This window comes from Olea europaea, chromosome 14 (assembly GCF_002742605.1).
Source record: "Olea europaea var. sylvestris chromosome 14, O_europaea_v1, whole genome shotgun sequence".
In the NCBI taxonomy this organism is placed as follows: domain Eukaryota; kingdom Viridiplantae; phylum Streptophyta; class Magnoliopsida; order Lamiales; family Oleaceae; genus Olea; species Olea europaea.
The window spans coordinates 7048895-7072575 of record NC_036250.1 but is presented as its reverse complement, the minus strand read 5'-3'; the positions used below and the strand labels follow the sequence as shown (position 1 = coordinate 7072575).

The following is a 23681-nucleotide window of genomic DNA, read 5'->3' as shown; positions in this document are numbered from 1 at the left end:
TATGAGACATGATGTAATATGGTACCGGAAGTAAATTATGCAATTATATCTTTTATGTTGTGTTAAGAGACCTTTTTTTTAAAAACTTCTCCTTGCAAGTGACAAAAGGCAGAAACGGGACAGTTTTTGGGTCAATTTCAACATGTTATTTTTGACTCCATAAACATCCATTTGAGACTCTGAAAGTATTACTACGTTCCTCATTGAGTTGTCTTAATATGGGCACAAGAATCACTCAACTTGGATAGCTGTAGCCCGAGATATGAAATGGAAAGATGTTTGTTTGATTGAAAAGTTTCTTTTATGTTGTTCTGTTTTATCAACAACAACGTTTATAGAAAAACAAAGTCTTATTCTTAAGAAACTTGGAGTTGGCTTCTTGAATCCTTCTCTGGTTCATTAGTACATGCTTAGTAGGGTGATCGAAAGCAACTGTTCGTAACCATAATACGCCACGTTAGTTTTCCTCTACGCCCTCCATCTTTTAACTTGATAGACTGACATTGCGTCACTCTTATGAGTGAGTGCTCTTTACTCTTATCCTCAATCCATGTAACCTCCATTTTATACCTGTATATCATTCAATACTTTTAACTTTTGTGGTACGATCTCCCTTGCCAAGATTTGATCAAAACGTTATTGTGATTATGTAGGTTGAACATGTAATTCGAGAACAAAATATTATGGCTGCAAATGAGTTCATTGAGCTTTTCTGCGAATTAGTGGTGACCAGACTTTCTGTCATTGCAAAGCAAAGGTGTTATACAAAACCCTATTTCTGTTGAATCCTGATTATGTAGGTTGAACATGTAATATATGATTGTTTACTAGATAAAATCTCATCACAATTTCACTATTCAGAGAATGTCCAGCTGATCTGAAAGAAGGGATATCAAGTTTAATATTTGCAGCTCCTAGGTGCTCGGATATTCCCGAACTGTTAGCAATTCGAGATGTTTTTGAGAAGAAATACGGGAAGGATTTTGTTTCCACAGCTACCGATTTACGACCCAATGCTGGTGTTAATCGCACGGTATTTTTTCCTAACCTTCAACTGTAGGCTTCTATAAAACAGATTCAGTTTACACTCAAATTGCCGAGAGCTGAAAAATAACATACTTTAAGATATGTTTTCTTTTTTGCAAATGCTTCATCATAAGTGACTCATTGTTTAAATATTTGTGTGTGTGTAATTCTTGTTCTTTGTCTGAGTTATTGATTTCTGTTTCAGCTCATTGAAAAGCTCTCGATACGGTCCCCGACTGGTGAAACAAAGTTGAAAGTTTTGAAGGAAATAGCAAAAGAATATCAGGCTAATTGGGATACAACAGAATCGGAGACCGAACTACTTAAGCCTCCAGAAAAACCTATAGTCTCTATCTTCTCTCTGACTCTCTCTCACCCACGCATGCACAAAATCCAAAAGTTTGCACTAAATCACATTTGTAAATATAATCTTCTATATCTACTTCAATTAATCGCTACTCTCTTTTTTGTATTAGGAAGGACCAAACAACTTTGTAAGTGCCAGTAGCTTACCTTTGAAGTCAATCCCCGAGAAATCTCCTGAGCCAAATATTTTAACACGCAGGTAATTTGTTTTCTAAGAGGATAGCATTTGAAACTAGTCATATTTCTTTCAAACGTGAAATTTCACTTGAATATTTGACATAATTAGCTTATTTTTCAATTTTTTACCCTGGATAATAGATGCTTGAACAATGAACAGAGCAATATTTTGCACTATGAAAACCCAGCATCAGCTGCTGAAGCAGCTGCCAATTTTGCAAAGAAAGCCGCTTCTGCTGCTGAAGCAGCTGCCATTCTCGCCAACAGAGAGGCAAATGTGTCAGGTAATTTTCGTGCTACGAGTAACAGATATGCTGTCCAAAAGAGTATGAAGGACAGTAGTTATGGGAATTCTCAGAGTCTCAGGGGGGCAGAGATGAGGCCCCATGACGTCGAAGCTCAAAGTACGCAGAGAAGACATAGCTATAATATTCCGTCGGCACATTTAGATATTAAGTACGAAGAATCGGATTATGATGAAGAAATCGAGATGGAAGAACCAACAAGTGGTGTTCCAAAGTTGGCCAAAGAAACTACTGATAAGGATAACAGAAAGATCTATAGAACGCAAAGCGACAACTACACTGTTCCAACTGGACCCTCAGATATCAAGTTTGATGAGTCTGATTGTGATGATGATCCAGATGAGGCGGATGAGTTTCTAAGACGAACTAATTTTCCACCCAATATGCCTACACAGGAACAGTTTCCAGTTAGACGTGTGCATCCCAAATTGCCCGACTATGACATGCTTGCTGCTCGTTTTGAAGCACATAAACATGGTAGACCGCCAACCTGAATTGTTGGAGTAACCTTGTGTTATTTTCTATGCTTTATATACATGTTGTTATTCTGGAGATATAGTATATACTATTTAATTGGCTTATGCTTATGTGATGACATTGGGAGTTAGGAGTTATCTTGAGGCGATAAAATAATACTAGGAAATAATGTTTGTCATTGGATCATTATGTTACTTCAACACCACCCTTTGCTCACTGTATTGTAATGGAATTCTTTGAGATTCGTATCGAAGTATTTCAATGTGAACAACCTTGTTATGTTGTCAGGATTGGTTATAGAAAATTTTTTGGTTGGTCTGGTAAAAAATAGGATTTGTATTTGAGGCCATCCGGAAGAGGAATAACTTGCTTGTAATAAACATACCTTTAAAAAAGTAACTTTATTCCTAAATTAAGAAGTCTGTTTCCTATCTCCATGAGTTTCTAAGTTTTTTCCCATTCTTCCTTAGTTTTTAGATGATTGTGATAATCTTAAGATAAGTAATAAGAACAAGATTTGAGTCATCATGAATATGTTTTACATACAATTGTCTCTTTAAGGATCCTCTGTATAAAAAAATGGTACTACTGACCATAAGATCCAGTACGGATGTATGTAGATATTTGTGATGTCAAAAGTCAGACATTGCATGGATGCCCAAGAGAGGGTGTTCTGGGGCTTGAATAATGTCTTTCGAGTGGTGAAAAGATCAAGGATTACTTCTAGATCTATAAAGAAATTGAAAAATGGTCAAATTTTTTTTTCTTTTTCTGGAACTTGATTCTAACCATTCAACTCGTAAAAATCGTTTTCGAATCGTGGGTTTATGATTAATCGGTTGGTTTAGTTGTTTTGACGTTGATTTTTGAATGAACTATTTTACGAGCATAATTGGACCAATTTTCTGGCCAGCCCCCAATTATTTTTGGTTCAATCGGCTGATCGGTCTAATTCTAATAACGCTGATACAATACTGAGTTCCGTTTAATTTAGAAAAGTTTATAAAGTTATGAATCTTATGAAATGTGTAAAATTAATTATTGGTTATGACTTAAATTTCAATGAACTTTTTTAGTTAAACCAAAGAAAGACGGAATAATTTTCTTTTTATTTTTTTAATTCCATTGATTGTGCATGTTCATTAAAGATATTCGTCTTGACACGAAAGATTTGGTCCTTAACAAAAAGAACTCGTAAAAACAAATTTTATTTTTGGCCAATTTTAATTTTACTATCCAAAGTATTGTTTATTTATATTAGAATTTCTTCTGTCATCGTATTGAGTAACTAAGATACATCACTCTTATCTTTCATCATAAATGACGCGACGAAAGGTTATAAGAAAGAACAAATCTCACAAAATAAAAAATTCACGATTTTTCTTTTTTCTTATTATTTTTTTTTTTTTGTGTCAATCAATGCAGCCACAAAGGGCTTCAATGTTTTATATAGGGAAAACCCTAGAAAATTTCGGGAAAATTAAAAAATAATTTTAAAAAAAGATTTTTCTCCCCAAAAAATGTAAGAAAATCAAGATAATAATTAAAATTGAAAGTCTTAATCTTAAGGGTTATTCTTCAACAAATAGAATTCAAATTTGACTTCAATTGATAGAGATATAACCAAAACAAAATTTATCAAAAAAGGAAAAAATGCATAAACGAAGGTCTAAATGAAAGAATTTGCCCGAAATTGGGCCTACGTCAGGAGCTTTGCTCCTGGGTCTTGTTCATTGGTTCGTTTCCCATCAAATTTGACTAAAATTTCACAAAAAAACAGACGACCCCAAAATTTCTCCAAAAATCGGAAAGTTGCCTATTTTTGCCTACGCCGGTTCCACTTTTTCATAAAGCCTAATTTCTTCTACACCACATCAATAAACAACAACAATGCAAAATTATCGAAAAAATAGCTATTTTCAAGATGAGTTTAGAACTAGGTCGTTACCTATAGTCCACATTATGATAGCGACTATGTAACAGAAGAATTATTGAACCTGTAAAAAGAAGGATTCTTACTCTACAAATTTATAAATTCACATGCCAACTTGTTTTTGAGAAAAAAGTTGAATTCCATTCGACTTTGTCATCGAAAGTGTTGGATCCCAAACATTTCAATTACGTGGAGACTTCCTTCTGACAAGGATTTTGGTAAATATATTTAAAGGGCTGCTTGGTATACAGATAGGGGTTTTACCGACACCTCACATGAAGGGGATGGGTTAATTTTTTGCCATTGTTTATTCAGGTGGGGCCACGCGTTTGTGAGTGCCCTATATATTTTCTTTGAAGCACAAATCTGTACACACAGATTTATTCATATATTTAACAAAGAACCTGTGTCTTTTATTTAGCTTAGATTTGTTGAAAATAAGTATTATAAAAAAAATAATGAAAAATAATGAGAGAAAATGAATGACAAACGGTGGCTTAATATAACTATCTATCTTGTGCTCCAAGTTATTTTTTCTAGGAAGCAAAATGTGATTTTCAAAATTTAATCGTCCCTTTTGGCGGGCGGCTGACTTGAGGTGGACCTGGATTAATATATTAACATTTTAGTTGTTTTCAAACCATGCTAGAACTAATCCCTTTTTTAAACGTAAAAACAAGATTTTGGATATTTTTAAATCTTCCAAGTGTGCTTTCAGTTCAAAATTCAAACTATCACATGCTTTTTTAAATTGAGAAAAGAAACCTGCTATAGAAACAAAGTGAGATTCAATCAATGGCCAACACTTCGACCTTATCAATAAGGCCGGTCAATTGTCCCTATTTGACAAGCAAAAGCCTTGAGAAAAATGATATGAATAAATAAATTAAAAATTGATTAAATAAACTGATAAGAATACGAACAATCAATGATCACTGTTAAATATCAATGCCAATAGACAATATAAATTGGAAGAAATATCCAAAAACGAAGATATTTTATTCAATTGCTACAAAATGAAAATTCCAATGCTCCTTAATTGATTTTTATTCGTGAACAACTTTAATAATATTAATTAATTTCACTCATGATAATAGATGGTAAGAAAAACGGAATACTATCGATACAATTGTGAAAAATTGGGTAGATTAGCAAAATAAACAAGCTGAAGGATTGCCCTATTTCCCGATCGAAGTATATAAATTTATAAACGACAAGGACCGGTGCCTAATTAGGTAAAATTGTTGGGACATAACATGTGGTTTATTAGTGACATCTTTATATTTTCATTGATAAAAATTGTATTTGTATGATAAACACATTCAATTTATACATTGCAATTAACATTGTTGTTCTAGAAAGTGTTTCTCACTTTTGAAGAATCATGCATCTAATCCTAGGATGATTATCGTTTATTTCTTTCTTGTTTATTGAAAAATAAAGAGTGAGCTGAAAGGTCTAACCTTGTCGTTATTGAACCCTTGTTTGGTGTCGACTAAAATTATATTTTAATTTAAGTCAAAATCAACAATTCATTTCAATATCATATTTTATGGGTTCTATAACGTTTCAATCATATATTTCATCAATTTTTATCAAAGTCTATTAAAAATTTGATTTTAATCGATACCAAACAGGACTAAATTGAATTCAAAACATATCGAATATCTCCTCAATTAGCATTTCAATCATTGTTTCAAATATAGATTTAATACCCGTTTGGCTCCCATTTTTTTTTCCAATTTTTTTTTTTTTTTTTTTTTTTTTTTTTTTTTTTTTTTTTAGCAAAGGAAACAAATTCTAAAAATTATTGTAAAAAAATATTTTTCTTTAATTGGCAATTTCAATGTAAAAAAAAGTCAAACGAACATCAAAAGATAGAAGATTTTCTTGATTTTTTTTTTTTTTTTGTAATGGAAACAAATTTCATCCTCAATATCAGTAAAATATATCACTTTAATTGACAATTTTCATGTAAAACCAAACCAAACGAACACCAAAAAAACACTTTTATTTCAACATTTTTCACGTGGAAAATTATACCAATTAAACACAATAGTTTACAATTCCTAAGAAAACAATTTCTAGGCAATTCAATTTCCTGGAATTCATTTTTTTTCCACCCAAATTCCATCTTTACAATCAAACAGACCCTAATAATCATCTATCAAAGTTTTCAGTTCAAACTAGAACACACAAAAAGAAGAAAGCAGTGAAGCCACATTTAAATGTTCTTGAACATACTTAAACAATCTACAATGTTATAATATCAGTATTTCGAATAAAATTAATAAGTTTTTTCATTGAATTCAAGACTAAGCATTCCCAAGCAAAAACTATTTTAAACGTTTTAATTGAAAAAATATAAATGAAAAATGGTATCTAATTCTATAATTTTCAAGAGATTTCTGTAATTTCCTGTCGTATTATATAAACAATGTATTACAAGTTCAATTTGTATGCATATGTACATATATGTAGAGAGAGGGTAGAGAGACCAGGAGAGATGGCAACTGGTTTTTACTTATTTTGTGTTGGATAAGAAATAGAAAGACGTGTGATTTGAGAAGAGAGTAGATATGGATATTACTGCAAAAGGGAAAAAAAAAAAGTTATACTGTATACTTTTGTCCAAATACTGAGAACAAAATGTGAACTTGAAATACCGCTAAAATATTAATAACTTGATAGTAATGGTCACTTAAATTGATGTGGCAATCAGGGTTTGAGGCTGACCATTCCAAAGAACACTCACCCGAAGCTTGCAGAACTGTTCGAGAAATGCTCGCAGCAAGATCCAACTCTAATACCCAATTTTGACAAGATTTTAGAAATTTTATAGCAAATTGCCAAGGAGGTACATTTAATTGGTTGAGAGAAAAAATAAATAAATTTCTTCCTGCCTGTAGCTTAAATTTTTGAACATAGATGAAAGTAGAATGGGTACAAGATAGAAACTGTCAAATGGAATGAGTGTTTGTACCATTTTCAATTGAGGTAATTGCTAATCTTATGATAAGGGGAAAGATTGGAACATTATATTCCAACTTAAGTTAATCATAGACCTCAATTTCAATCTTGGAATGTAGCTCTATAACAAATTTGAGTTTTAAAGATGGACAAAATACTAAGCATTCGAAAGGATGAAAAAAACCACCCAAAATGTTCCGGGTTAATATTTATACATATATAAAGAATGAAATTGAGCTACAAATTTATTCAAAGAGGGTTGAGATACCCAAAGCTTATGCAACAATTACATAAACAATATACTGTGTTATAGTGAATAGTAGTAAAAATGGTGCTATTTCCTATTGTAAGAATGACTTGTATAGGATTGTAGTATTATAGAAATGATTCCTATTCACAGTGAACATGAATTATAATGTCCAAATCTTACCTTAACAGGTCGAGGAAATCAGCTCTATATAGTATGATATAAGAGTATGATGTCTTTAACATAATTTGGATATTAATTAACACCACCACATTGAATAAAAGTCGCCCATTGTACGTTCTGATATGACATGACAAACACATCAGACGTGTTTTATAACAACCGTGCTGTTGTGCCAGGGAGGATTTTGACACCCTCCCTGACCTACTCTCACATTTGGGGTCGTTGGGCCCTTTTTTTTGCATTTTAAAATCACCTCGGGTCCCACAACCATGTGAGTACCTGTCAAGGAGGTAGATAAAATTTCCCTAGTAGACTAGCTTAATTCGTTTTATAAAGGTGGTTTATAAGTATGATGTTTGCAAACCTATGAAAATTAGAAGAAAAAAATTGAAGTTGCCATCAAAATGGGGCACCGAATAGAATTTCAGATCAAGTGTTAAGCAAAACTCAAAGATCATTTCAGATTAAGTGCTAAAAGTCCCAATTTTTGTAACTTCTGGAAAAAGATGCATAATAGTGAAGAAACTATACAAAGATCTCGAATAACTAGTTAAATGCAAAATGGACTCGACAACACTAAATTGTCTTATTTTAGTTCCCAGAATAGCAAACATGTCCTTTACAAAATTCTATTAACTACTAGACATGTATAACCTAATTCAGCCTGAAAATGAAATGTCACAAATTTAATAAAGAGACTGAAATAAATAAGAAAGAAAAAGAAAAATTATTATTGTGTTTTATCCTTTTTTCTGAGACTGAAACAAAGAAATACTCAGAAACCCTAAAAATAGTTCCAAAATATTTATATGCTGAATCATTATAGAACAAGAACCTTTTCAAGAATTTGGATTTGAAGATGGAATGAAAAAGAACAGAGATATTGGCACGGCTCAATCAAATCATAATAAAATCAAATCTGATTGAACCAGGCCAATATCACTGTTACTGTTTCCATATATTCCTTCACGGAAACCCTAATTTCTCTCTCATTCATTTCAGAGACTACAAATACATCTAAAGAGACACGAACCGCCATTGTTTTTGAATATCAGGAAGAGGGTCTCTATCTCTATCTCTATACTGTGTGTATATGTCTGGAGGGGGGAGGTTGGGAATGCTTGGAGGAAATTTAAGGATTTGATGAGAAGAGAGTGCACAGAGCATTTATAACTGGGACTACCAATGCAGTAAGGTGGACCATCGCATTTAACTCTCTCAACCCCATTCTCTTTAGTTTTTGTGGATCAATCCCCTTAACATCTACCTCATACACACAAGAAATACAGGTAAGAAACGTATATTAGATGCACTTACAATTGCTATTTGCTTAGGAAATGGCACCCTGCATTTGACATCTCAGAACAAAATTAAAAAAGAAAAAAAATTGTATGTTCACTTGAGATAAGTTAGTATTCGCTTGAAAATCATTAGTGTGTGATACGGTGGAAAGTACGAAAGTGACAAGTAAAGTAATGTTATCACAAGACTATGTAATTAGGTACTGATGTGTACAAAAATTATAATCCGACCCCGAACTTTCAAGCATGGCCCGAGGTCAATACATCGACCACTCTCGTCTTCAAATATCCTCTAAAAAGTGGTCGGGCCTCTTAGAAGTCGGGCCTAATAATCTGGCCCCGCTACGGTCAGGCCCACATGCCAAAATATTGTCCTCATCTCGAGCCTTTTACGTGTTTTAATCCTCTCATAACTCAATTACTCTATCTAATGAGGATAAGGACTCTAAATGGTTGAATCCTTCTACAACTCAACCACCAACGTCTGTAAATACAAGACCTAACCCTATTATTCAGGTATTTTTATACAATACATACTTTTACATAATTTCCCCAATTTAAGCATTGAAGGGGCAACGAGGACACACCTCTTTGCCTTTGTTTCAGGTACTGGAAGGCTCCGTTCGTGCTCAATCTCAGTCCTCAATCTCGAGAAATCAACAGGTACAATTTTTTACATCATCAGTGGCACCGTCTATGGAAAGCGATACATTAACCATGTTTTTACCACATTCAAAAAGTCACTAGAAGGACAATAATTTCAGACAATTCCTCAACCAAGAAGCTCGAAGAGATGTTTCTGCCTTCTGAATGATTTCAAAGTCCAACGTAGACAAAAAAAATGTACAAATCAAATTAAAATGGGACCGAATTCAAAAACCCTGTTCTCAAATCCAATCTTCTTGCTTCTGATCTCCTTTTGAACAAACTCCAGAATGAAGAAAGATCACTCCAATAAACATCAATGGAATTCATAATTCATCGGGATACTTCCAACATCAGTTTACTGTTTACCTACACGATTGCCGATGGTAGTGTCATTCCGATCGGCGTGTGGAAATCATTCATCCCTGCCTCCAAAGTGTTAGATATTTTTCATTATTTTGCATGTGTTTAATTTTTTGTTTTGCGAATGATTTGCCGCCTGGATTAGTGTTTTTTGAATAGATGCATCTGTTCATTTTCAACAGTCACTTCCAATAGCTGTACGCAAGGATTTCAAGGGATACACCTATTCAAACAATTGCCTCAGTTTCTATAAATTCTGGGCGATTTCTCATTTGCAAACACATTAAAATATTATTCTTCTTTCTTTCTCTTGGCATAAATCAGTTCTTTTTTAGTGTCTTCTTGGTTTGATCAAATAGTCACAGTTTGAATCAAACACATCCATTGTATTCTGAGAGAGATTTTCTATTATACCCCAATTGTGACTTTGTTGGATAGGGGAAAAACATCTCTTAAAAGATAACATTTTTTCGTGCCTTGGAGTTCTTTAACTTTTCAGATTTTCCTACATTTTTCTCAACACAAAGTTCTTGTGCAAACCCGATCATCTTCGTTGCATAATAAAGCCATCGTCAAAATGAGGTGTTTTCTTCATTTGTAACATTCGGTTCAATTTCCGTCCTCTCTTTTCTCTCTTCATTATCTCTCCTAACACGAAAGATAATACATGTTTCGTTTTACAATTGGAGTTTACTGTGAAAATCCTCGATTCCTATCTCTCTATTGGCTTTTGGAGAAGAATTTTCGTTGTTTTTCATGCAAAACAAAAAGGACCCAAGTGGAATAGTCGTTGGAGAACCGTGTATCATTTTCTACAACTCCAATTTGTCGGTCTGGGAATATATGCCAAAATTCAACCTGTTTTGAATAGTGAATTGGGCCAAAATTTTACATAAATTGAGCCAAAGAATTCGGGTAAAATGCCTATTCAATGTCAGGCTGCACTAATTCTTTTGGGCCTACTAACTTTTCAACATACCTAAAGATTTTGGGCCTATTGTCTGCCTCGATATTGGTTTTGCCTTCCCCCATTTTGGATCACAATAATTACCTTATGCTACAATGCTAAATTGGACATACCAACACCCTATAGTTTCTATTTCAGGTCTTCATTATGGGCTTTGCATTATTATTGCATCGTTGGGCCCAGATGAAGCATTCCAGTTCCCTGCATGCTTCTTTTTCTCCTTGATCTGTTTTCTCCTCTTAGCTGCTACAATTACTTGACTTAGGCCAATTGATAAAATATAATAAAAAATGCTAGCTGAAGCTGGATTCCCTACCCCTCACAATTACTTAACCGTGGTTATTCTTTGAGATAATGACATAAATTTAGTGGCTCCAAGAAGTTGTTTGCGACAAAATGTGAAAGATGTTTGAAATGTGTTGCAATAACTTTTGATGGTACCATGGATGTGATACAAATCTCAGTCATCTCAAAGGAATTATTTTTTGCAAGTGCACGCAAACTGGAAATAATGCGAATAAGTAAAGGTTTTACCATGAAAATACGCAGCACTCAGCTCTAAACCCGAGTATGTTTTCACCTAACAGTGGTATTCACTTTTTTATTCTACTGCAAATTTATATTCTTCAAGCAATTCAACTATGGATATGTGACCATGCTAGCCTTTTCATTTTCTTAACACGTTCACATTTTGATAGCAAGCCATTTATGCATTGATATGGAGAGGAAAATATAATGTAGTTTCACCTAGTCTATGGGAATATGCATGCACTTAATTATAAAAATATAAAATGGGAGCTTTCCTTCAAGTAAAATTCTTTGCATTCATCCCTTGCCTGTTGACAATAGTTAACAAAATGAAAAATATCAATAATTCACGTGGAAAGTTTTAATTGGACACCAATTCAGGACATTTAAATAATTTCACTGAGTTTTACATCACTCGAAGGCCATAGCTTCAAGAATTAATCACCATTACGAAAAATGGAAACTTTGCAATTCTAAATTAATGAATGTACTTAAGCAAATGATTTGTTACGTTAAATAAGTGTTGGAATTTTTAATGATTTTATTGATTTACAAATTAATAATCAAAGGCTATGCATTGAAAATATTATAGAACCACTACTTGCCTATATCTTTTACATTGTTACTAATGTGGAGCAAACCATCATAATTAGTTGAGATTAGAATAGTAGCTCATGCGTACATCCCAAAATAAATATTATGGATATTTAAAAGACACCAATCACACAACATACATGATCTGTGTTTTAATCCTTGAAAAGCATATATTTTGGTGTTATCAATGCTCATGCTTATGGTATGATTATTTGGTTATGAATTACAATAACATTTGGTTCACTCACACTAAGTGTTCCATCAAAGCCCTGCTCCGCGCAGGCACCTCAAATCCCTGTCCGGTGCAGGCACCACAAAGCCCTGCTCCGCGCAAGCACCTCAAGCCCGCACACAAAACCTTGCTCCGTGCAAGTACCTCAAAGCCCTGTCCCGTGCAGACACGACAAAGCCCTGCTCCGTGTAGCACACAAAGCCCTGCTTCGTGCAGGCACCTCAAAGCCCTATCCCGTACAGGCACCACAAAGCCCTGTTCCGCGCAGGCACACAAAGCCATGCTTCGGGCAGGCACACCAAAGCCCTGTCAAGAGCAGGCAACACAAAGCCCTATCTCGCGCAGGCACCAAAAGCCCTGTCACAAGCAGACACATTAAAGCCCTGCCTCGAGCAGGCACATCAAAGCCCTATCCCAAGCAGGCACTTCAAAGCCTTGTCTCACACAGGCACTATCAATAGCCTTGCCCTGCGCAAATATAAAAGCTATGTCTCGCGCAGGCACCTAAGCCTTGTCCCGCGCAAGCACAAAAGCCCTGTCCATCGCAGGCATCAAAGCCTTACCCCCACGCAAGTACAAAAGCCATGTCCCGCACAGGCACTATCAATAGCTTTGCCCCACGCAAGCGCAAAAATCCTGTCCCGCGCAGGCATCTAAGCCTTGTCCCACGCAAGCACAAAAGCCCTATCCATCGTAGGCATCAAAGCCTTACCCCATGCAAGCACAAAAACCCTATCACGAGTAAGCACCAACAAAAGCCATATCATGCGTAAGCACCTAAGTCTTGTCCCACACAAGCACATCTAAGTCTCACAATGCATCAAGTAAAAAACCCGATCATGGTCTATCCCGAGCTTGCCAGGCTCGACCTATTCTCAAATTCATCAGAGCAAAGATCGAAATATTATTTCACGTTTGGCTCGGGGGCCTATCCTCGAGCTCAACGCATTGTTAAAAACCCAGCCACAAGAGCTCGAGATATTATTTCACACTGGACTCGGGCTATATTCTGGAGCTCAAATTATTGTCAAACCCCAGCCAACAAGCTTGAGATAAATATATTCAGAATAGGATTGAGCTTCCACTTAGCCTCCTATATGAAACTTTGTCTATTCGTCAAACTCATTACTTCCAAAACTTTTAACAAAGCTCGAGGTCGAGCTCGTTATTTTCAACTTCTAAACTAGGTAGAGGTCAAGCTCTTTCACTTCAAGTACTGATAAAGTTTGAGGTTGAACTCATTCATGCCAAATTCTTTTACAAGGTCGAAGTCGAATTCTCTCAAAAATTTCAACAAGGGCAGGATCAAGTCCTTTCTTTCAAATTTTCTAATAAGCCTTAAGATTGAGCTCATTCCTTTCAAATTTTAAATAGTCAATACTTGCTATCCTAGACCTATGTCCTCGAGGGCCTATCGACTCGACATGAGCATGCCTATTCTAGAACCTAATATACTTATGCATATCATGCCAGAAACTCCCACATTGCGCATGAGCTCCTGACACGGATGCAAAGGGGCCTATGATGTGTACAAAAATTATAACCGACCCCGAACTTTCAAGCATGGCCCGAGGTCAATATCTCGACCACTCTCGTCTTCAAATATCCTCTAAAAAGTGGTCGCGCCTCTTAGAAGTCGGGCCTAATAATCTGGCCCGGCTAAGGTCAGGCTCACATGCCAAAATATTGTCCTCGTCTCTAGAATTTTACGTGTTTTAGTCCTCTTATAACTCAAGTACTCTATCTGATGAAGATAAAGACTCTAAATGGTTGAATCCTTCTACAACTCAACCACCAACGTCTATAAATACAAGACTTAGCCCTATTATTCAGGTATGTTTTTATAATACAATTACAATACATACTTTTACATAATTTCCCCTTCTGACTTAAGCATTGGAGGGGCGACGAGAACATACCTCTTTGCCTTTGTTTCAGGTACTGGAATGCTCCATTCGTGCTCGATCTCAGTCCTCAATCTCGAGAAATCAACAGGTACAATTTTTTGCATCATCAGGTACAAAAACTTATAATCCTAATTTTTATTTAAACAATCAATTTTATAGCTTGTAAACAGGAAGTGTTTATAAACTATTTAAATTATAAATAAATAAAATGAGTTGAGACAAAAATATATAGTATTTGTAGATTCCATGAAATGTGTAGATAAAAAATGATTGGATGAATTATGAATCATTTATAAACATTAGTCAAACGTGGGTTTATACACGATTTTGAACTAGTCTAATGTAAAGCAAATAAAAATAAGTATTGGTCGGAATTAATGAACTTGAGATGTTACTCAATTAAATTTCACCTTTTGGACTTTGACAGTATACTATTATGCAATACATCGAATTTCTCTATTTTATTCGATAATTTATCTCAAATAAATTGAAGTCTACCTAATTATATGACTTCATTATTTCTATGTGAACAACGATAAAACAAAGTGCATTAAATGGCTAAGAAATTCTCAAATGATTACAAAAACTATAGGAGTATTAGTCTTATATTTCACATCACCATTCTACCACATTATTTTTTCTATAATACTCATTTTTCAACCACACATTCTTCATTAAAATAATATTATACGGAAATAAAAAAATTTCTTCTTTTTTAACCACACACTTCAACATTGATCACTATTTCATAATATACTTTTTGAAATTAAAGGGGCACAAATAGACCCTTAACTTATGGTTTTAGTTGTTTTAGTCGAAACTTATAAATCTCCTCCCAATCTCATTATAGATCACAAATCATTCAAATAGTGATCAAACATTAAACTCAACAAAAGGAAACGAGAGTCACAAAAATATGTTATTTTTCCATTCCATTTATATAGGTTGATTTTGTTTTTTACACTAATTAAGAGATTTCATTTAATATTATTGAAAAAAATTGCAAAGAATTTTTATATTTTACCTTTATTTAATTATCAACAATTAGTAGTATATAATGTGTTTTTGTCTATATTTTCAAGAAGAATGAAAAATGTGTGTATGTATTTGGATAATTCCAAGGTAAATTAAAATCTGTACAATTTTAAGATTACAAGTATTTTCAAGAGATTCTTTAAACATGACATGCTCCCTATTTTAAAGAGTCAACTTTTAATATATTGCCCTAAGAGATTCTTTAAATTAACACTTTAATTTAAAAAGTGGATTTGGCTCTCCAAATTTGAAAAGTTAAATTCACTCTTTATAATTAAATACATTCAAAGTGCTTTAATTTTCAATGTAGAAAAATAATAATAAAATCTAGAGAAAAACTAGTTAAAATAAAAATAGAGAAAAATAATAAATATTTTTTTGAGAGTAATAAAACTAAGTGTTAAATAAAAAGAGTTTGTTCGAGTACTTTAAAATTTTAACTTTCTAAATTTATAGATGCTCTTTAGATGATAGAATATATTCTTTAAAAATAGAGAGCCTCTTAAAGTTGCTCTAAGCGGGAGAAATTGACAGGCAAATTTAATAAGGGCATATTAGTAAACAAATAAACAAATACTTTCTCAATAAAGAAACATGACTATATATATAGGACAATAAAATGAGGAAAGTCAATCTATATAAATGGAATGGAGGAAGTACTTTATTATGACACTTTAAAAATAGAAATATAACCATTAAAACTAGCTATATATCATTTGTCCTAACTTTGAATTTAGCCACACAATATATAAAAACAACATGAGAATGTTGGAAAAGAAGAAGAGGAAACTAAGAACTATGGTTGAATCCTCAAGCATCACTTCGAGTCTTCAAGCTTACTTCTTCTTCAAGTTCATCCAACCCTAAGTGAAAGAATTGTTGTGTTTGTAGCTTGTGGACATAATCTTGAAACACGAAAATGAACCAAAATCGATAATATTCAAAATCACAACACTCAATAGGGCCAATGCCCAATTTGTCAAAAAGATAAAAATGATAAATTTTAAGTGTCGACCCAACACAAGCTAATAGTATTTTCAAATGAATGGATATCTAGAATATCGAGTGATTAAGTAATTGAAAAGCATTAAATGCATAGTAGGCGTCCATGTATTGAAAATTATATTAAAAATTCATGACAAGGGTTCATTTATGTCTTAGCAACTGAAAATCTAGATTAGCATTACAAAGTTACAAGAATTCATATTTGGTTTGTAAGACATCACCCGAATTTTTGATGTATGAAGAAAACAGAGAGGAATCATGAAATCTTGAACCTCTTCAATAGTTCTTGATTGATCTCCAACTTCACCCTCCTTTTCTTTTCCAAAATAATTTTCAAAGGATAGAGTTCTGGTATCTTGATTCTTGATTTCTCCCAAAAAAAAAGTATTGGCCTCCCTTGATTATAAGATTTTATGTATGGTATGATATCAGAGGCATCCTACAATGTTGTATGATATTCTGGATTCCTAGAAACTTGAATTAGATCAAAATTCACATTCAATTGAATTCCATAGAGTGTTTGCATCGAAAAGGGAAATTAGCCTAGTCTATTGTGCGTTCAAATAGATATACAACCTGCAATCACAAAGGCATGTTTCTTCCAGATGTGCTGTTGAATTTTAGGGGTTGCAATCATAGGTGATGCTATCGCACCCCTATAACTTGGGAAAATTCTCATTTTGGTCCTCAATTTTGCTCCTTTGTTCAACTTAGGTCCTTTCTTCGTCCAATTTTTATCATTTTTCTTCTAATTTCATCTAATTGATTGATCTTCAATCTTCATTCCTTAATCAATATCAATTTTTGAAAATTTATAATTTGTCCCTGAACTTTAAAATTCTTTCTTTTTCACCCTTATTTGGCCGATTATCACTTCGTTTGATCAAAGCCATCCAAAAATAAATATATTCTACAATAATCGATATTAATCAAATTAAATAGAAATTTCATCATTTAACTTTCAAATATTCACTTATAATGATCCGAATAGGCATTCACATCATCGAGCTCAAAGTTAGAACTCAAGCTCCTCTAGCTTTTCCTGATTTGATTCATAATTGTGCCTCTCTAAAAATGTTAGGTGAAATATACGTGAAGCGCCTCTAACAATCAAATAACAAAAAGGACAAAATTATATGCTTGTGTGTAAATCGTAAAGCATGGAGGGATTATCATCCATTTTTCCCTTGCAAATAGCAAACTACTAGTTATTACAGTATAAGTGTGATTTATGGTAGTGGTTAGAGCATCTTCAGTGTTGGTGTAAATTGGTATCTTCAAAATAAATTTTGCATCTTCATTCACATTCGGTGAAACTAAATTCAAATTCTGTTTCCATAAAAAGATCTAATAAATTCACTTTTTGTTTCTTGTGGATGTAAAAAAAATATAAATGTAAAAAAAATATAAATTAACATTTATTTATTTTTTTTTTGCCAAAAAATACAATTTGCATATCTTAATTGGAGAGATTTTCAACCACTTTGGAGATCTAAAGGGGTGTTATCTTTGTATTTCAGTTTTGTATTTTGAGTTTTGAATTGATTTTGAGTTTTGTGTTTTGAGTATTTGTTTTGAAATTGTTGAAAATGCATTCTTTTTGTTAGTTTCTCAAAACAAAAAAAAATGATTTTTTTTTTTTTTTGAAATTTTGAGAATCACCACAACACCACCTCAAAACACCAAAAAAAAAAAATTAATTAATTTTTAATTTTTTTTAAATTTTGAGAATCATCACACCACCTCCTCAAAAAAAAAATAATAATAATAAACAGAAAAAGGCGTTTCCCGCGTTTTCAATTTTTTCAAGTTTTACACTGAAAACGCCCAAAATGACAAAAAAGTCGTTTTGTGTTTTCTTCACAATTTTTTTTTTCGTTTTCGAAAATGGGAAAGAAAACATGTTTTCACCATTTTGAAAAATCAAAAGCAGAAAACGGCTCGAAAACGGTAAAGAAAACAGGACCTTAATCTCTATTTTACACACCATTGGAGATGCTCTAATTGCTCAATTTGAATGTATAACGGAGGAGTTACGTAATCAATCTTATAATATTACATTGATCCTTGATTTCAATATTCATGCATCTATTAACCTATTTGTAAAAAAAATTCTGTACACGTAGCTGAATTCTTTTTATTGCCTTCTTTATACTATTAATGGTTTATTTGTTTATTAATTTGAAAAGTTCAATAAACGATAATGTAGAGATGCTATAGAGAAGGGAAAAATTATGTTAAATTGTTTTTTTTTATTGGATATTTTGCCTATATAAATAATAATTAATTCAGACACTAACATATTTTTGTCAACTTTTTGTGACATTTTTATATTTTCTATTACCAATTTGACTCTTGACTTTTTATCTCTTTCGAATCAATGGTTCAGAACATTGCTAAAATAATTAAGACAAACAATAACATAGACATCTTAAATAAAATAGAAAATTAATTACTATCGAGTGATAAATTTTGTCTTATGAGATGCAGAAAATGCATTTCTAACTGTCCTATTAGACAATTTAAACGTAAATTAAATTGAGTGTTAAAAAGAGTGATAATGAAGTTTCACTTTGATCACTCGTCTTTTCTTGTTCTATCTTCATCTAGGTTCTCTCTTTCATGTATACAACGAAGGTGAACAGATTGATGTAAAGCAAATTTAGAATCAAACTTAGGAGACGTAGCCTACGTTGGTTCATGTTTATAAACACTCAAATCATTTTTAATTCACACATTTCAGCGAGTGTTTGGGAGCGATTCCACTCAAATTTTAATGAAAATTTTGACAATTAAACACAGTAAATGGGCCCACGTCTACAAGGAAATTGGCAAAAAAAAAGGGGACAAGAACTGCAGCCATCTTTCACCTAGTATTTGAAATGTCAAAAATGTCGTTATAATCGTGTGGACTTTAAAAATGTAGGAATACCATGGTCTTTTCACTAAAATTTCTAATTGACTGAACGACGCAGTCAAAAAATGCTGCAACATTGTGAGCCCCATTTTCTGTAGATAATGGATGAATTTCTCATTATAATTTGGAAAGAATCGCTCCCAAACACACGCTCAATATATTGACAAGTAGTATCCACTTATCCATTACTTATTTCTATTTATTTGTAATTCAAACTGCTTATAAACATTTGCTAAATCCTAACCATACCATAAGTTGGAACAAAAAGATTTAGGTGATCAAACTGAAGTTCTGTCACTAACAACATTTTTATCCAAAATTAATAACAATATATAAATAAATAGCATGTCATCTTCTTCGTACAATAAGGCCTGAGAGACGGTTAAATACATTTATGATTACTAAACTGTAGAAAATTTCATGTTGATCTGTAGACTTTATCTTGTTCCAAATTAACCATTGAACTTCAACTTTCTTTGTGTTGATCACTCCATCCGTATCCCAGAACAAACTAAAGAACTCCGAACACAATAAAGTTCAATGACTAATATGCAGTTTCACTAAAAATTCAGCGACTACCTGTGTTTTTAACCCACATGGGAGATCCTGGCCAAAGATCTTAGCTTTGAGATAAATGTTCCAAGGAAAATGTCAATAAACAGCAAAATGGAAATGTCAATAAACAGCAATGGGCACTCTTGACAGAAAACTATATTCACTTTTAACTCACCACATCTTGTTTCTCGGAAATAATTAATCGGTGAATTCATATGGAAAATTCCCATCATATTTATTCAATAAGATAATTTCTACAGATGGGATGTCAACAAAAAGCAGTAATCCGAGATAGTTGTACATGATTGTGGATAACATTACATCTTTAACTCAGTCAGTTGAAGTGCAGATGAAAGTGCTGCTGAAATCCTCGTCACCACTGTATAAAATCGTACAACAATCACTTTGTCTGAATCTCTTCTTTATCCTGTCAAAAATATATCATCTTATCAACGGAAAACTTTGGTGCAAAAGATTTTATATGGTCACAATATCATCTGGAAACCATCTATTTCTAACGAGTGGACTATTTAAACACTAGAAACTCATTGTGCACATCTCCACCTGTCGTCCTTTCTGTTTTGAGATGTTTACTGTTACACTCGCATCAAAACAAATTTGCAAGAAAGCATTCAACTCAGTACAGTTCAACCATGCAATGCAATCATATTTGCTTTTATTCCAATACCTCATCTCGTAAGATGCATTGTACATCAATGGATGGACAGCGTCAGAAAAGAAAAATAAGTTAATATCTTGTCTATCATATTGTACTGTATGGTCCGTATCCTTTCTAGTTATGCATACCAAACATACTTTTGAAGTTTAGAAAGGGGGTCTAAGGAGTTCTAAAGTTGCTAGAGGCTTTAGAATTCTCGAAGTTGTGAATTTACCATTCAAGATAACTAACTTTACAAAGAAAGCCCTCACGCACGTTATATAGATGCACGAGTTCCAAGGTAAGTATTACCCAAAAAATAACGTGTATATGATGACAAATTTAATTGTGTAGAAGCTTGTGCGGTAAGGGCATGGTTAAGGAATCAACAAGCTGATAAGACGTGAACTTAAGCAACTCGTAACAAGCTTTAATTAAATCAATGGGACCGGCTTAAAAAGATAGAGATTTTCTCTCTACTAGCTGCCCCGCTCATAGAATGGATCGCTCAAGAAGAGCACTTTTCGGGCATAAGATAGCAAAGTTTTAGACTCTCATGAGGCGATCCAGAAATGGAATGAAACTCATGATTTGATGATGAAAGATCAACCTAGCCAACGTGGCCTATGAAACCGGTTTCATATCTTAAGTAAGAAAGGTGAGAAAAGGTTTCCTTTTCTTGAAAAGAAGCTTCTTGGCAACTTGATTGTGCACAAAATGAAAGTCAATTGCAATATGTTTCATGTGAGAGTGGAAGACCGGATTGGAACAAAGATTATGTATAGGCAATGTAATTATGTTGCTGATGTATAAATCATAAAATATCATAGAGAGATGTAGGCAAATATTGGCGTAGGTTGGGAAGCAATACTAAATTAGCAGAAATAACAAGCCGCTAGGGTTTGAGCATGGTGAAAATTATAAGCTCATCTAGGTATCAAAGTTTACCTCTATCATAGTAAATTACACCTTGTATTCATGGACACGAATCCACTTTGTAGATGACCATTTGTTCCCTTTGATAACATGGCAGCCACCTGCAAGAAGCAAAGTAAGTTGATTCCACATCTAAAATGTTAAAAAAGCCATAGACAAAGGAAAATAAATCTAGCAACTAGATTATAAACATTGTGCTGATATGATGTTGCTGTCTAAGAAGACAAGCACTTCAAGAGACATCTGAAAGGTCTACCATAAATACCAGCGTTACAGAAAACAACCAGTCATAACTACGACTAACCATGCAAACTTGAAGGATCCAAAGTTGCATCAGGCTTCATGCTCCAGAAAAGTAATGCATCGCCCATCTTTGGTTTAACAGAAAGTCCTTCTTTACCACATTCAGATAGCTCATTCCACCAAGGCACAGAACTAAAGTTTCCTTTGGCAGCAGGGAATACCGTTTCACCCCCTTCTTCAACATCTGACCTGTAATACAGTGTGTTACTACCGATCATAAGAACCTACAGTAAGAGTATTGAAATAGAAAAACTCACTTACAGGTACATAAGAACTGTAGCAATTCGTTGACCACCATTCTTTGTGTTAAACTCGTCCATAAAATAGTCATAATGAGGCTCATACTTCTGGCCTACTTCATAATGGAGGACTTGAAGACCTTCCCCATGCTCTGTTGATTGCAAATTCATTCTCGTTAAAACCAAAATGTGAACAAAAATGCACATCATGTCAACATATGCCAAGAAAAACTGGAAATGAGAAAAAAAAATGATACAACTTTAGCATCATCTGAAAGCATACTTCCAAAGAAATCAAAACATTAAAATAAACAAAGCTAATTGGTAAAACAAGTCAGCTCCAATAAGGCAGTGGCATCTATGATTCCAAGGAATATGACTTTTTTACTGTGGAGACAGTGGCCCAACAAATTGCAATAACAGGAAGTGAAAATTGGAGTGATATAAAAACAAAAGGTTACTATATTTGGAAAATAGATGTGGTGACAGCTAAGGGTGGCACTACATCCAACTAAACAACTGCACTCTTGCAAAGTACTAGGCACAGATTAATGCAACTCCTCATATAAATACAAGTTCCCATTCTGTAATGCTAGCTCTTTTCTCCGAGGATTATGGTTACCCCTTTTGGATAAAGTTCAAATATATACGGTAACGCAAATTTCTTTACTTGCCTAGCCCAACCATAGTACAAACAACTACCGTTGACAAACTGGAAGAATTCAGCCAAAAGTAGAAGAGTTGATGCCAGACAAACTTTAGATCAAAACCAAACATATTTTGGTATTCCAAGTCTGGCCCCAACTAGTTTCTAAATCTTGCTACTTTCGTTTTACAGTATGATTGTCATCATGGTAAATGATAGAAGAATTTGCACGTAAAAACCATCACGAGCAGCAATTGAACTGCATACCTACAGGGATGAAGGTGAAATCAGCAATCCTTTTCTCAATATCGCTAACAATTTTATCACGTCCTCTAGGGAGAAATGTACCAGAACTAGTACGGACTCTGCAACAAACAATGTATCAGAAAAAATAGCACCGAAAAATTCAGAAACAAATAACACAGTAAAATTTTCCGTCTTCTCTGGTGCATCTTAAATACAAGGACTTGAAGAATTTAATAAACAGCATACCTACTATCCTTACTTTTCCCAGTGTCACTATCAACAACTGTTGACTTCTGCATATGAGGCTTAGCAAGATTGATCAGATACTCACATTCCTCTTTGGACTGCCCAAAAAATAGGAAAAATAATCAAGTAGCCCATGGACTTAGTTGAGGCATTAATTAGCAGATCAACAACATATTTATGAACAGAATTCATATGAAAAATATCTATCTCCCTACTCTGTCCATGAACTGGGAAACAAAAGAAAAAATTTCAAGCAACCATTCATGATTAACTTTCAACTTCAGACAACAGACTTCATTTTTGAGATACATTCATCTAGAGATCAAAAGTATGGTAACATCAACGTCAAGTCAATTTCTCTTGTGTCAGATACTATATTTTAGTGTCTGGTTGTAAGGAACACTAAGTCATCACCCAGCAGCAGAGAAACAGTAGGACCGTATTCTTCAATCAGCAAGTTGCCAAGTTCTGAACTACCTCCAAAAACTAAAACATGGTGCATTAACTCTGGTAAATGATCACCTGTGATGCAAATAAGAAAAGAGACTAGCAATTCTGTCACAAAGTTTAGCTTTAGTGAAATGCACTGTTCCTCAATTGGTGCATACATTTTTTTCCCCAATTTGTTCTCCCCCCCCCCCCACCCCCCGTGTGTGTGTGTGTCACGCTCGTTT

General features: G+C 33.7%; 2 protein-coding genes across 3 annotated transcripts in view; one reads left to right on the top strand and one right to left on the bottom strand.

Annotated features, from left to right (window-relative positions):
- The first annotated feature begins 621 nt into the window (after window positions 1-621).
- On the top strand, window positions 622-2666 carry LOC111408975. 2 transcript variants are annotated; one of them, XM_023038853.1, is made up of 6 exons: window positions 622-757; window positions 862-1033; window positions 1232-1372; window positions 1503-1591; window positions 1711-2400; window positions 2475-2666. In XM_023038853.1, exons 1-5 carry the CDS (start codon window positions 684-686, stop codon window positions 2366-2368), a joined length of 1134 nt encoding a protein of 377 aa, XP_022894621.1. In that variant the 5' UTR covers window positions 622-683; the 3' UTR covers window positions 2369-2400; window positions 2475-2666. The 2 variants fall into 2 exon arrangements, with proteins under 2 accessions (XP_022894621.1, XP_022894620.1); XM_023038852.1 differs by having other exon boundaries at window positions 1711-2666.
- A 17203-nt stretch (window positions 2667-19869) lies between these two features.
- LOC111408974 (probable prolyl 4-hydroxylase 10) overlaps window positions 19870-23681 on the bottom strand; it is a 5316-nt gene continuing 1504 nt past the window's right edge. Inside the window, exons 3-8 of the mRNA XM_023038851.1 lie at window positions 23008-23105; window positions 22783-22880; window positions 21892-22021; window positions 21632-21819; window positions 21340-21428; window positions 19870-20160 (exon numbers count right to left, since the gene is read on the bottom strand). Coding sequence (XP_022894619.1) covers window positions 21355-21428; window positions 21632-21819; window positions 21892-22021; window positions 22783-22880; window positions 23008-23105 — 588 coding nt within the window. The 3' untranslated portion in view covers window positions 19870-20160; window positions 21340-21354. The remainder of the gene's footprint in view (window positions 20161-21339; window positions 21429-21631; window positions 21820-21891; window positions 22022-22782; window positions 22881-23007; window positions 23106-23681) is intronic.